At 36.6% G+C, this 13,962-nt stretch overlaps 1 protein-coding gene across 1 annotated transcript in view; it reads left to right on the forward strand.

The window, feature by feature from the left end:
- The window catches only part of VWDE (von Willebrand factor D and EGF domains), a gene marked incomplete at its 3' end in the record, with an annotated part of 157,307 nt that overhangs the window by 114,094 nt on the left and 29,251 nt on the right, over window positions 1-13,962 (forward strand). Inside the window, exons 22-24 of the mRNA XM_039360249.1 lie at window positions 6,173-6,310; window positions 10,650-10,802; window positions 12,446-12,610. Of these exons, the coding sequence (XP_039216183.1) occupies window positions 6,173-6,310; window positions 10,650-10,802; window positions 12,446-12,610 (456 nt within the window). The remainder of the gene's footprint in view (window positions 1-6,172; window positions 6,311-10,649; window positions 10,803-12,445; window positions 12,611-13,962) is intronic.

Below are 13,962 nucleotides of genomic sequence, written 5' to 3' on the forward strand. Positions count from 1 at the left end.
TTTTGGTTTTCTTAATGTTGAGTTTCAAGCATACTTTTGCACTCTCCTTCTTCACCCGCATCAAGAGGCTCTTTAGTTCCTCTTCACTTTCTGCCATTAGAGTGGTATCATCTGCATATCTTAGGTTGTTGATATTTCTCCCGGCAATCTTAATTCCAACTTTTGATTCATCTAGCCTGCCTTTCTCATGATGTGCTCTGCATATAAGTTAAATAGGCAGGGCGACAGTATACAGCCTTGCCGGACTCCTTTTCCAATTTTGAACCAATCAGTGGTTCCGTGTCCAGTTCTCACTGTTGCTTCTTGACCAGCATATAAGTTTCTCAAGAGACAAATGAGATGGTCTGGTACTCCCATCTCTTTAAGAACTTGCCACAATTTGTTGTGATCCACACAATCAAAGGCTTTAGCATAGTCAATGAAGCAGAAGTAGATGTTTTTCTGGAACTCCCTAGCTTTCTACATGATCCAGCATATGTTGGCAATTTGATCTTTAGTTCCTCTGCCTCTTCAAAATACTGCCTGTACTTCTGGAAGTTCTCAATCCACATACTGCTGGAGTCTAGCGTGTAGGATTTTAAGCATAACTTTACTAGCATGTGAAATGAGTGCAATGGTATGATAGTTTGAACATTCTTTGGCATTGCCTTTCTTTGGAATTGGAATGTAAACTGACCTTTTCCAATCTTGTGGCCACTGTTGAGTTTTCCAAATTTGCTGGCAAATTGAGTGTAGCACTTTTACTGCATCGTCTTTTAAGATTTTGAATAGCTCAGCTGGAATACTGTCACCTCCACTAGCTTTGTTGTTGCTCAGATTTTCTAAGGCCCATTTCACTTCACATTCTAGGATGTCTGGTTCGAGGTCAGTGACCATCTCATTGTGGTTATCTGGGATGTTAAGCTCATTCTTGTATAGTTCTTCTGTGTAGTTTTGCCATCTCTTCTTAATCTCTTCTGCCTCTGTTAGGTCCCTGCCATTTTGGTCCTTTATCATGCCCATCTTTGCATGAAACGTTCCCTTCATATCTCCAATTTTCTTGAAGAGATCTCTGGTCCTCCCTATTCTGTTGTTTTCTTCTATTTCTTTGCACTGTTCATTTAAGAAGGCATTCTTATCTCTTCTAGCTATTCTCTGGAATTCTGCATTCAATTGGGTGTATCTTTCTCTTTCTCCCTGCCTTTCGCTTCCCTTCTTTCCTCAGCTATTTGCAAAGCTTCCTCAGACAGCCATTTTGCTTTCTTGCATTTCTTTTTCTTTGGGATGGTTTTAGTTGCTACCTCTTGTACAATGTTGCGAACTTCCATCCATAGTTCTTCAGGCACTCTGTCTATCAGATCTAATTCCTTAAATCTATTTGTCACCTCTACTGTATATTCATCAGGAATATGATTTAGTTCATACCTGAGTGGCCTAGTGCTTTTCCCTACTTTTTTCAATTTAAGCCTAAATTTTGCAACGAGAAGCTCATGATCTGAGCCACAGTCAGCTCCTGGTCTTGTTTTTACTGACTGTATAGAGCTTCTCCATCTTTGGCTGCAGAGCACATAGTCAATCTGATTTCTATGTTGACCGTCTGGTGATGTCCATGTGTAGAGCCGTCTCTTGGGTTGTTGGAAAAGAGTGTTTGTTATGACCATCGTATTCTCTTGACAAAATTCTATCAGCCTGTGCCCTGCTTCATTTTGTACTCCAAGGCCAAACTTGCCTGTTATTCCGGTTATCTTTTGGCTTCCTACCTTAGCATTCCAATCCCCCATGATGATAAGGACATCATTTTTTGGTGTTAATTCTATAAGGTGCTGTAGGGCTTCATAGAACCGGTCAATTTCATCCTCTTCAGCACCAGTGGTTGGGGCATAGATTTGGACTACTGTGATATTGAATGGTTTGCCTTGGATTCGAATTGAGATCATTCTGTCATTTTGGGGATTGTATCCCAGTATTGCTTTTCCTATTCTTTTATTGACTATGAAGGCTACTCCATTTCTTCTGAGGGATTCTTGCCCACAGTAGTATACCTGATGGTCATCTGAGTTAAATTCACCCATTCCTGTCCATTTTAGTTCGCTGATTCCTAAGATGTCGATGTTCAGTCTTGTCATCTCTTTTTTGACTACGTCTAGCTTGCCTTGATTCATGGATCTTACATTCCAGGTTCCTATGGAGAAAAAATCTTTACAGCATCGGACTTTCCTTTCACCACCAGATATATCCACAGCTGAGCGTCCTTTCGGCTTTGGCCCAGTCGCTTCATTCTTTCTGGCGCTACTAGTACTAGCCCTCTGCTCTTCCCCAGTAGCATATTGGACACCTTCCAACCTGAGGGGCTCATCTTCCAGCGTCATATCTTTTTGCCTTTTAGTACTGTCCATGGGGTTTTCATGGCAAAGATACTGGAGTGGTTTGCCATTTCCTTCTCCAGTGGATCACATTTTGTCAGAACTCTCTGCTATAACCTGTCCATCTTGGGTGGCCCTGCACGGCATAGCTTATAGCTTCATTGAGTTACGCAAGCCCCTTCGCCACGACAAGGCAGTAATCCATAAAGGGGAGTTAGTGACTAGTTGTCATTATTTACTTGCATCAAATCTAAAAATGTGTTAACATAAACAGTTGGATGTATGTTCCAGCAAAAGGATGATAACATGGACAGATAACAAGTAAGTATCCTGGAGATTTATCTCAATTTATTTTTTAATGAAACAATCACATGGGACAATAAAGAGAATCCTTGCTAAGACTGTGGTTTTTTGAATTATACTACATATATAAATTATTTTCCTATGATTAACTTTTCTGTGGCCAGAGTGCTTCATTTTTATTACTGACTTGCAACTTCTCTGTGTGTATCGGTATCTATGTTTGGAAGGGCTGGGAACCAAAAATAAGGAGGATGGATTAATTCAACATTTAAGACCTTCACTTCAACACTCGGGACCACTCTAATCATCTGTACTAAGAATCTTGAACACTTTTACAGTTTTCTACCTAGTAGTACTGTATACACACTGATTTTTTTTAGCTGCCCAGCTGCATCCAGAAAATGGTGCTGGCATCCAATTTTTTTCCTATTGTTATAAATATTTTGGATTCCTAAATTAAATGTTAGAAGCATGATATCAATGAGTTCTGTTATTCACATTTTCCTATACTGAATCGTCTGTTTCAGTACCTGTTTTAGCATATCTGCATTTCATAATCTTGTTTCCTAAAGACTCTAAAGTTGGGTACCTGTATATTTTGGGGGGGGGGTTAAACTTGTTTCCCTTAATCAAGCATTCCTTCATACATTCTTGCTGCCTTCAAGGTTAAATAGTGGTGCACGTACTCATATGTCCTGGCTTGCTATCATTTTCTGCTCTTCCTAATAACGTTCAGTAAACTTTTGATGTTTTTTAATATCTTCTTGTCTTCTGAGAACATTATTAAAACTTCCTTTTAGACTAAAAGCCCAAAGTTCTTTGACTTATCTTTTAGCAAAAATATTGTGGGAGATAATAGATAAAATTGAAGAGATTCTTTTAGTACTAGACTAAATTCATCCATCGTTTCTAAGATTTTTACTCACCAAAGATGGAAAAAAGATTCCTTTTTCATTTAATGAAGTTAGACATAAAGTGGATGTCTCAATAAGTCTTCCTCTTCAAATATTTTCTACCCAGAAATATTCCACATTGTAAAGAACAAGGCAGTCCTTTCCACTCTGTACATGCTGTTTTTCCTAATATTTGCCTACAACTTAGAATGCGGCTTATGCTGTTCATTTGGTTGTTTAATGTTTATCACAGGAAAAATTGATATTTGGCCTGAGTCCCCACTGGACTTGAAAATGTAATATAATAGTCTGTCTTGAGATACCAAGCTCTGTAGAAAAATATTTGATGGGCTAGAAAGATATTTTCATATTCCTTCAGTCGTCTTAATTATTTCACTGTCCCTCACTGAAGAAGCAATCTGTTCAGTAATTGTTCAGAGTATGTTTTAACATAAAGAAAGGGAAATGCAAATAGAATATGCTCAAAGTTAGAAGAAGGAGAACAATAATGAACTCTCTCTACTTGTAAGAATCAATGGTTTTCAAACAGTGGAATATATATTAAATTTAACATTGGCAATAATGATAATTATAAGAAATATAATTGTCACAAACTCATGCCAGTTGCCAAGTGCCTAAATTTATACCACGTGATTTAAATTATTGTGATGGTCATAAGTGCGAGGACCAGTCATAAGTCTCTTTTTTAATTCCATCGTAATTTCGAACAATTGCTAAATGAATACTTATAAACTGAGGACTACCTCTATAATCACAAAAAATCTTTTGGTGAAGTCAGTTTCTTTTTCTAACTTCATTGTTTAAAAAATAGAAATATTTTTTAAAAGCACAGAATGCTGACAAAGTAATTATGACATAGTACATTGCTGGACTTTTTTTTTAAGTAAAAAAGTATATTGTGTAAAGAAAAACACATACATACACACATTCACACACATGCCTTGTGTGAAACTAGAAATATTTTCTATACCAGGGGTAGGCAACCTTGGTTCTTTTATGACTCGTGGACTTCAACTCTCAGAATTCCTGAGCCAGCTTGGCTGTCTCAGGAATTCTGGGAGTTTAAGTCCACGAGTCATAAAAGAGCCAAGGTTGCCTAGCCCTGCTCTATACTAAGCAACTATTCTATCTACTACACTACTACTGCAAAACTATCGATGGAGGTGGTTTAGAAGATTAGGATCATGGTAACCTAATCAGTCATTTGAGGTAAGCCTCTGCCTCTGCAAAGTAATCAATGTGATATATGAATACATGGTAATGTTGTCCATGCCTACCATCCAAAAACAGTGGCTAGCTCACATTGTTGATAGGACAACCTGACAATCTGAAGAAGCCCTTAGAGCAAAATCAATCCTCTATCTTACATTGCTAAATCAAGTGAAATCCAAGTGATCTTTTTTTTTTTTTTTTTAAGAAAAGCACTTCCATTATAAAAGCTTCTTGGCCCTAGTCACCTCCAGCTTGGACTACTGTATAAACCACTCTACATGGGGGTAAGATCTGCCAGGGACCTTCCCTGCCTTGGTGCTCTCCCCCCACCCCCCAAGTTAGGCTAGCTCCATCCCTGTTAATGTTTAGGAAGAGCCTTGAGACCAGTTTATGCAGTGGTGGGATTCAAATATGTGAACGACCGGTTCTCTGTGTGGATGCTGCTTCTGTGTGGATGCCATTCTGGGCCTGGACAACAAAGAATTAATTACCGGTTCTGCCGAAGTGATGCAAGCTATCTGAATCCCACCACTGAGTTTATGTCATCTGTCTTGGGGGTCACAGACAATCAGCAATATTTTAAGGTTTTACTATGTATAATATGTGGTTGCTATACTTTTCTCTGCCTTCAGACATAAAATACCCCTAGCTAAGCTCTACAGTAGAAATTTTCTTTGAAAGTTATTTATACGCTGTGTTCAAACTCTTCCTGTTTAGGTTGATATGCAGTGACTGCTTAGGAAAATAGTTTCACATAACTGTTTCCAAAGATAATACTTTCACATTTTAATTATTCTTTAACTTTTACTAATTATATTTTTATAATTATTGTTTTTATAATGATTTTTTTAAGATTGTGGTTTTACTTGTTATTTGCTGCCCTAAGTCACTTCTGGTGAGATGGGTAGTTATCTCTTTTAACAATAAATAAATAAATAAATAAACTGCTTTCTGTCTTTCTTATAAGTGTTTGATCTGTAGTTCATACATAGTTTTCTACAGCTCACATGATGGAAAGCTTTATCAGCTGTTTCTTTCAATCAAACATATATTAAAACCTGACTAATTTGTAGCCCACAATTACACAATTCCTAATAGTGTTTTCAGCACAAATGTTATATACCTGGAGGGGTGAAAATGAAACATAGTTTCAGGAGTATATTAGCTTTATTGGTGTGGCTAACATTCACAGTTCTACATTTGGGGAAGTAGTACACTAATGGCACTAGACAACTACAACATCAGGTGAATCTGTTGGGGGTTTCAATGACAAATGACCGACATCTTCACCAATTCTACTTCTGGGAAGTCTACCTAATGTATATGAAGATTTAAGCAAAGGATTAAACAGCAGAAGCAACATCTTTCTATTTATTAACCTAAGCTTTATTTTTGCCATAGGGCATACTTGTCAAGAGGATATAAATGAATGTGAAGCAAATGCTTGTTTTCCTGATGTCTCCTGCACAAATACCATGGGGTCTTTTGAATGTGGCAGCTGCCCTATTGGGATGAAAGGTGATGGTAGAAATTGCAAGTGTGAGTATTTTGTTATTGATCTTACAATAATTAAGGAAACAATTGTAATGGGCTCAACCCAAAAATAAATTTTATGAGCCAAAACAGTATAATACCAGGGCAATTCGGAAATAAATCTCCATTTGGTTATCATTGACAAGACACTCGCAGTTACAGAACTTTGATTATACACATTCGAAAACTACAACATTACATTACTTTTTGACATAATCGTCATTCAAATTGAGGCATTTGTCATAAAGTCTTACAAGCTTGAAATTTCTTAGTAGTAGTCGCTCATTGCCAAATCTGGGCTGAGGGGGTGATCAAAATAATGGAGGTGAGCATTATTGTGAACCAACATCGCACTCAAAGTTAGCATGCCCTGATGCTTGTTATGGATGGTTTTTCTGCATTTTCATAATGTTTCACAATAGATATCTGAATTGATGGTCGAACCACGCTCCATGAACTTCACTAGCAGTACTCCTTTGGCATTTTCACATTTGGCGGGATTTTCTATGGCACCACTTCTGATTTGGCATTGATTCACAGTATTACTCACCTGCACACCGCTAAGATGCACCCAAGAACTTTTGAAACAGTTCTGTTGGGAAGTTTTTGATCACCACCACATAGCCCAGATTTGGCACCGAGTGACTACTACTAAGGAATTTCAAACCCTTTAAGACGTTATGACAAGTGCCTCAATTTGAATGGCAATTATGTCAAAAGGCAGGGCTTTTTTTGTCATAGAACGCCCAAAATGGAGTTCCGGCACCTTTTTTGGATGGAACTTTGTAGGGTAGGCAAGGCAGGTTGTATGACGTGTGTGAGTTCCAGCACCTTTTTTTTTTTTTACAAAACACCGTCAAAAGGTAATGTAATGTAGTTTTCTAATGTATATAATAAAAGTTATGTAACTGCGAGTGTCTGTCATTGATAACCAAATGGAGGTTTATTTCCGAATTGCCCTCGTATTTGTGTCTTTGTTCAAATATATATGTGGATTACCTCTGATATATTTAAATGCATCTAGAAAAAGAGGGAGGTTTTTTTTAATTAAAATTTGCTGAATAAGAAAAGTGTATAATATAATTTGAACTGAATTGAAAATAAGATAAATGCTGGACTGGCATTAATCAAGGCATATTTGAATGTGCATGCATGTTCATTTGTCTTATTTGCCCAGGATATTCTACTGCAGAAATGAAGTAGATAATATGGCATGATAACCACACACTTTGCCCAAAATGTGTTTTGCTTATGAAACATATTTTTATGTTTATAGCATGAAAACTATAATGCTGCTATCCTGATAAGTTGTCTAAACAATAGAGATTTTCAGTATGTTATATTCTATATCGAGTAACACTATCCACTTGTCTACAATATGATTATGCATACAAAGAACATTTAATGCCTTCACTGAGAGGCATGAGAAAATGTAGACATGGCACATAAGTAGCAATTTACTGAACCTAACATTCATTTGCATTCTCCTCCAGTCATCCTGTTCCTGAAATGGGAACCGACCAAAACACAGAAAGGCTAAGACCTAGTCTCTATGTAGAAGTCTGTTAGTAGAACATTGGTGTAGCCCAGGGGTAGGCAACCTTGGCTCTTTTATGACTCGTGGACTTCAATTCCCAGAATTCCTGAGCCAGCATATTATTTAGCTGGTTAACTTAAACTTGGGTAATGATGCCATAATATTATCCTTCCCACATTCTTTTATTAAAATATATTTCTGAATATATTGTCTAAGTTTTCTTCTAGAGTCTTTCAAAGTCTCTCCAAACTTTAAACGTGATTGCTTTACATTATTCTTGTTTTTAATTGTTGCTTCTCTTAAATACAAGTTTATTATTTCTTCAGTAAATCAATAAAAATTGTTAAATAATTTTGTGAGTTGAACAGCACTTTTTAGATTAACCCCATCCTTAAGGAAAGAAATGCCTAGAGAATCCCAAGTTAGTGTTGCAGAGGAAGTTCAATAAATCGTTTACTTCATTATGCATAAAATAATTTATGAATGCTCCTGAGGATGTAATCACCTGACTCCCTGGTTTTTCTGTTCATGTATACCTGACTATTAACCTTCAGTGTGGAAAACAATTAAATGAACTATCCAAGAGCATTCCTGCTCCTCTTCTTTTCGTTCATTATGCAAACAACACGTTATGTATGGAGACAAAAAAATGATGACTTAGAGCTGAAAAATTCTTAAAAACATGAACAGTCTGTTGTAATATTGATTCAATCTTCCCTTGGTTTACAGTTTTACCTTATAGAAACTGTTTTCTAGTCTCTTTGCCTTGTTTCAGGACATTTGTGGTTGCCTTGAAGTGTTTTTGGTGCTCTTGAGTGAATTAATTCTGTTAAGCATGACTGGAGAAAGGAAGATTCAGTTAAGGCCTAAGTAAAATCCTGCCCTTAGCCAAAATGTGGCTGTTTATTTGCACACTCTCAGGATTTTAAAATGCTTCATCTGATACAGCAGTTGTACACTACTCATTTAAATTACTTTATGAATGTGGTTATTGGTTGCAAAATTCTTTTTTCATAGCTAACGTTCAGTGACATTGGGAAAGAAAAAAAAGTTAGTTCTCTAAAATATGATGTATGAGATCCATACCTGCTTCTATATGCCTGGCTTAAAGTTGGGAAAAGATCCTCTTACACTTAATCAACCAATCAACTCATTTTGATTTAAACAACACTTCCTCCCTTTATGCAAACTATATAGCAGGCTAGAAAGTCATGAAGCTACAGGAAAAGTAGAAAGGTTCCCAATCCACTTCTATGCTCTATCTGACATATCCAATGCTATATTGTCATTTTTTTTCACTTAAAAAGACAATGTTGTCCTTGTTAAGTTGGAGATAAAGAATGTAGAACTTATGGGCTGAGGAATTACTGTCCACCAGACCTGTCATAACTGATTTTTGAAGAGACTCTTTTTAAAACAAAATATATTAAAAGAAAATTGCCAAAGCAAAGCACCAGTAGCATCATATTTATTTACCGGAAAGTCTTAAGAAGTCTTTACCAAAGCTCCATTAAGATTCTAGATAGCATCTGAAAGACTAACCTGCCTTTCTTTAGTGATTCACCATGTCCATGAATAGTAGCTGTGTTGTCCATTAGCAAATTCCCATGATAACTCTGCAGCTGCCATAAAGTCTCAAAATTCCAAATATGTTCCAAAGATTAACATACCCCTGTACTTGGTGGCACCAGTCTTAAATAAAGATAATTAACTTTTCATCAGTCAAGGACTGCAGAATATGAATACAACACAACACTGAAATATATACACTTCAGTAGCTAAGGGTTCCAAAGCAGTGATATTAGAAGAGAATGTGGTCTTGTGTTCTGTTGCTAGAAAATAGGCATTGAGCTATAAAATCAATATTTCCCACCCAAGAATTTGATTTGATTTAGCACAATAGCATCAGAATTACATGTCTTTGTTCATCAGATTGTAGTGGTTTTTCTGCTATGGTTGGTAGTTCATTCTGATCTGAACTTTCCTGAGGATGGGATTAATCTAAAAACTGCTCTTCAACTCATAATGTTGTGTAACAACTTGAATGATTTACTGAAGAAATAACAAGCACATCATGCCAGAATGGGGAAAAATATTGAAATTATTTTGCCTATGTAAGATACGTTATGTAAATTACATACAGTGAATCTCCTCCTCTTTCTATAATTTACCCAGGGTTCTTGAAAGCTTTTATTAATTCAAGTATAGTACATGACCAGGACTGACAGTTTCTTCCATTTGACTTAAAATAATCACACATATCTTTCCAATAAAGCTAGCCAGTAGCTAATTGCTTTGAAACATGGGTCCAAGTGGAATATTCATTCTGTAACTTACTGGAGGAAATTAATATTTTAAATGGTCCCCGATGGACAATTTAGTTGATTTACTTCTTTGAACACTTTAAGCAACAGTATCCAATGTACTCTTCTTGAGCCAGCTGCTGCCCGGAGTTGGTGTGGTATAGCTTGGCAATTGTCCATAGGTAGGCAGATGGAGTCAAGCCACCAAGATTTTCTTTTAGAATTGGTCAAGCGAATGTGTTATTTGTTGCTCCAGCTGTACACATGCCACTATTTTATAAGCCATTTGAATTGTCTGCCTCTACTTCTGGATCCTCCACTATATGTGGATATTAAATGAGATCCTGTTCTAATGAAATCCCAGATGCTAACTCATTCAATCTCTTTGTCTTGGGGCATAAATAACCTGGAGGATAATGTGATATGATGTTAGCATTCACCACTATCAATAATACAGTAAAACCAAATGCAGTGCCTTTTTCACCTTCATTCTCTATCATTGCAGCTGAAGACTTTGCTGGCAGAATAGAAGCCTTCATTACTAATAATCATAACATCAAAGGTGAATGGAAAACAAGTGAAAGTGAACAGCTTGAGAAAGGCCAAGAAGCAAGGACTTTGTCGGCAATTAAGTATGTTAATACCAGCAAGATCCATGGTAAGTATAGTCTAATTAGATGGATGTCAAAGAGTTCTGCTCCAAGCTGTCAGCTCTTATGTGAAACTATTCTTCTAAGCAGCCACTGCATATCAGCTTAAACAGAGAGAGTTTGAATATAGCACAAAAATAAAGAAAGTTTGTACTTTAGAGCTTAGATGGATAGAGCTTATGTTAGAGAGCAGACAATTAGTTTTGACCATGGTTCCTAAAGAGTTCTTTGAGAAAATGCAATGTTGATGCTGTGCAATGAGCAGATTCCTGCCTGACTCAGCTCCACTTAGCATGTGCCCATCTTATTAGATTGATTATATCTACTAACCAAAGAAATATAAAATATTTAGTATAGAACTCAATTAGGAAAAAGAAATTGCACTAGAGTCCCATAGTCAGTGGTTTGAGTTTTTGCCTTAGTCTTTGCTTTGGAGTCATAGGGCATACCTCTCCTTTCTTCTTTGGAGTAATAAATAGTACTCTTCTGGGTTAAACAAAGTGCGGTGTCTAGTTTCCAACTATGAACAATAGAAAATATTTAGAAAACTTTCCAGCAGAACAACATCATTTTCCCATTTTTATTTCCCAGAAAGTAGTCTGTTCAAAAACAGTTGTATGCGAGACGATGTACAGTACATCTTACACTGGCTGGCTTTGCACATTGCAGTAAACAAATGTGCAACTTACTTGCTTTTTTATTGTATGAACCCAGTAATTAAGTTTGTAAGCTATTTTATGGTTTAAGAGGATTTATGAATCCGGTCAGTTGTGGGCGTATTCATAATTGAACACAGTGTATGAACCGAGTAATTATCTGCATATAATAAAGCCCCAATGAATTCTTCTTTTTTGTAAATTAGCCACTGAAATGGGAAAAGAAGGAAAATAAATAGTATTTTATCCTGATAGCATTTTTTCCTCTGACTCACTGGTTGGATTCACACAATTACTAGGTCATGGTTTGGTTAACTTTGATTTAATTAATAAATCATATTTGGATAGTTCTGCATGACACTAAGCCATACCCTTTATTTATACATCATAAAGTCAAGGTACAAACAACATATAAAGTAAAAGGCAAACAAATTATAGTACGGGTTAATGCATTCTATGCCACAGCCACACTTTACAATAAAAGCAGAGTGAGTGAATTTAAAGGAGAATGCATCAGGCAAGAAGGAGTTGAGTTAGCATGACTTCCTCTATTCTTTCTTCTCTATTGCCAAACAATTCTTCCAGTAGATGCCTCACAAAGGAGAGGAAGCCTCTGGGGCTTCATTATATAATCCTGCAGAGAAATATGTAGTTTGCCCCCTGACTAATGAAATTTCTCCACCTAGGTGTTCCTAGCAGTGAAGAAAAGTCAACTTCATCCCTGATAAATGCCACACGCTTTTGAATTCTAAACTTTACACCATGTAATTAGAGGGCTAATAAATCTTGCCTTAATGAGAAACAGCTGGTTTGATACGTGGTACCTTTAGGGTTTTCTTATATTTGGCACACAGTTTGGGGGCATCTACCATTAATTACATTTTGAAAGAATAAAAGGATTAGCCAGGGTTGATATTTGCTCCCTGTTTTATTTTTAAATTATTTTTTTATAATTAATAGCTTAATATTAGGAATGGTCTTGGATATTCCTTCAGGTCATGCAGGAGTTCTACCATCTCTTACTAACTGTGCTAATAGACCTTGTTTTCCTGGAGTATTGTGTATTGACCGCAAACCTCCAAAGACTGGATACTTCTGTGGCCGATGTCCAGTTGGTCTAAATGGGAATGGACGAATCTGCACAAAGGCATCTAGAACAGGTACCTTTCTTTCACTTGGAGTATCAGAGCTGTAGAACTGAACTAGATAATTAATTTGTCAATATATTTTAATGCAACATCATAATCATTTTATTATATCAGGAAAAATATAAGAAACTATTCATACTTCATCAGCTATTTTGTTTATAGCCCAATACGTATCTGTAGAGTAACAATATTAGTAGAAGCACAAGGAATGACTGCCTTGTCGTGGATTACTGCCTTATCGTGGCGAAGGGGCTTGTGTAACTCAATGAAGCTATAAGCTATGCCGTGCAGGGCCACCCAAGACGGACAGGTCATAGCAGAGAGTTCTGACAAAACTACATATGAGGATTTAAATAATTAAATAATTAAAATAATTCATACCTTGGCTCTCCAGAAACCAGATCTTTGTGGTTCTTTGAAAAGACAGTGTGGGGGCCATGTGGATTTTGGGGAGCAGAATATTTCACCAGGATGGGATAACCGTTGATTAAGCAAATGATTACTTAGATTTTCCCATCAAAACTGGAACTCGCAGTCCAGAATCAATGACTGCTTTTAAGTTAGAAAAGACAATTGGTTTTCTGTTTTAAGCCCTGTAGAAATACAGTGACTGTTATTTTATATAGTATGTAGGTTCCAAATTAGAAGGGTTCAAAAACTGCTACATCAGTATTGAAACAACTTAGTATTTGAAAACGATTCTATTTTTTTCAAGGAATACAGTCTGGAACTGAAGAAAGTGAGTTGTAGAATTAAAGGGAAAACTTCTAGGACAGGGGTGTCAAACTGCCAGCCTGTGGGTTGGCTGCATCATATGGAGGCTGCGCCCACCCCAGTTCTGCAATGCAAAAAAAAGTTGTGATACATCACAACATGCCATGTGGCATAGCAACTTTGACACCCGTGTTCTAGGGCATTGAGACCAACCTTTCACTTGATGCAGAATTAAAAGGCAAGAACATTTGCAAATTCACAAGTTCCTACCTCTCATGTAACTAATTCAATTATTGAATTCTTATTTACTATCAAAATGTTTCTCCTACTGTTCAGCTGAAATCTATCCTGTAACAAATTCAGAGAAACATCTGGCTTTCAAATGTTACTAAATTCTCAGCCACCATAGGTAAAGTTGTTTAGCAATATCTGAGATGCTACAGATGCTCTACTCCTGCCTAAGGATATTCGATCTAGTCCTTCTAGATGAAACAACAAGCATACTGTTGGCATTTGATGGATCTTTACCAGTATTTTACATGCTTTGAGAATGAACTTGAAGTTCTTCCAATATTATGCAAGGAAAAAAAATCCGTTTTTTTCTAAAGCACCTCATTCTTTTTCAGTTTTCTGGAGAGTGTGAAGAAATA

This window comes from Crotalus tigris, unplaced genomic scaffold (assembly GCF_016545835.1).
Source record: "Crotalus tigris isolate CLP2741 ecotype Arizona unplaced genomic scaffold, ASM1654583v1 scf7180000019170.200965, whole genome shotgun sequence".
Classification (NCBI taxonomy): Eukaryota; Metazoa; Chordata; class Lepidosauria; order Squamata; family Viperidae; genus Crotalus; species Crotalus tigris.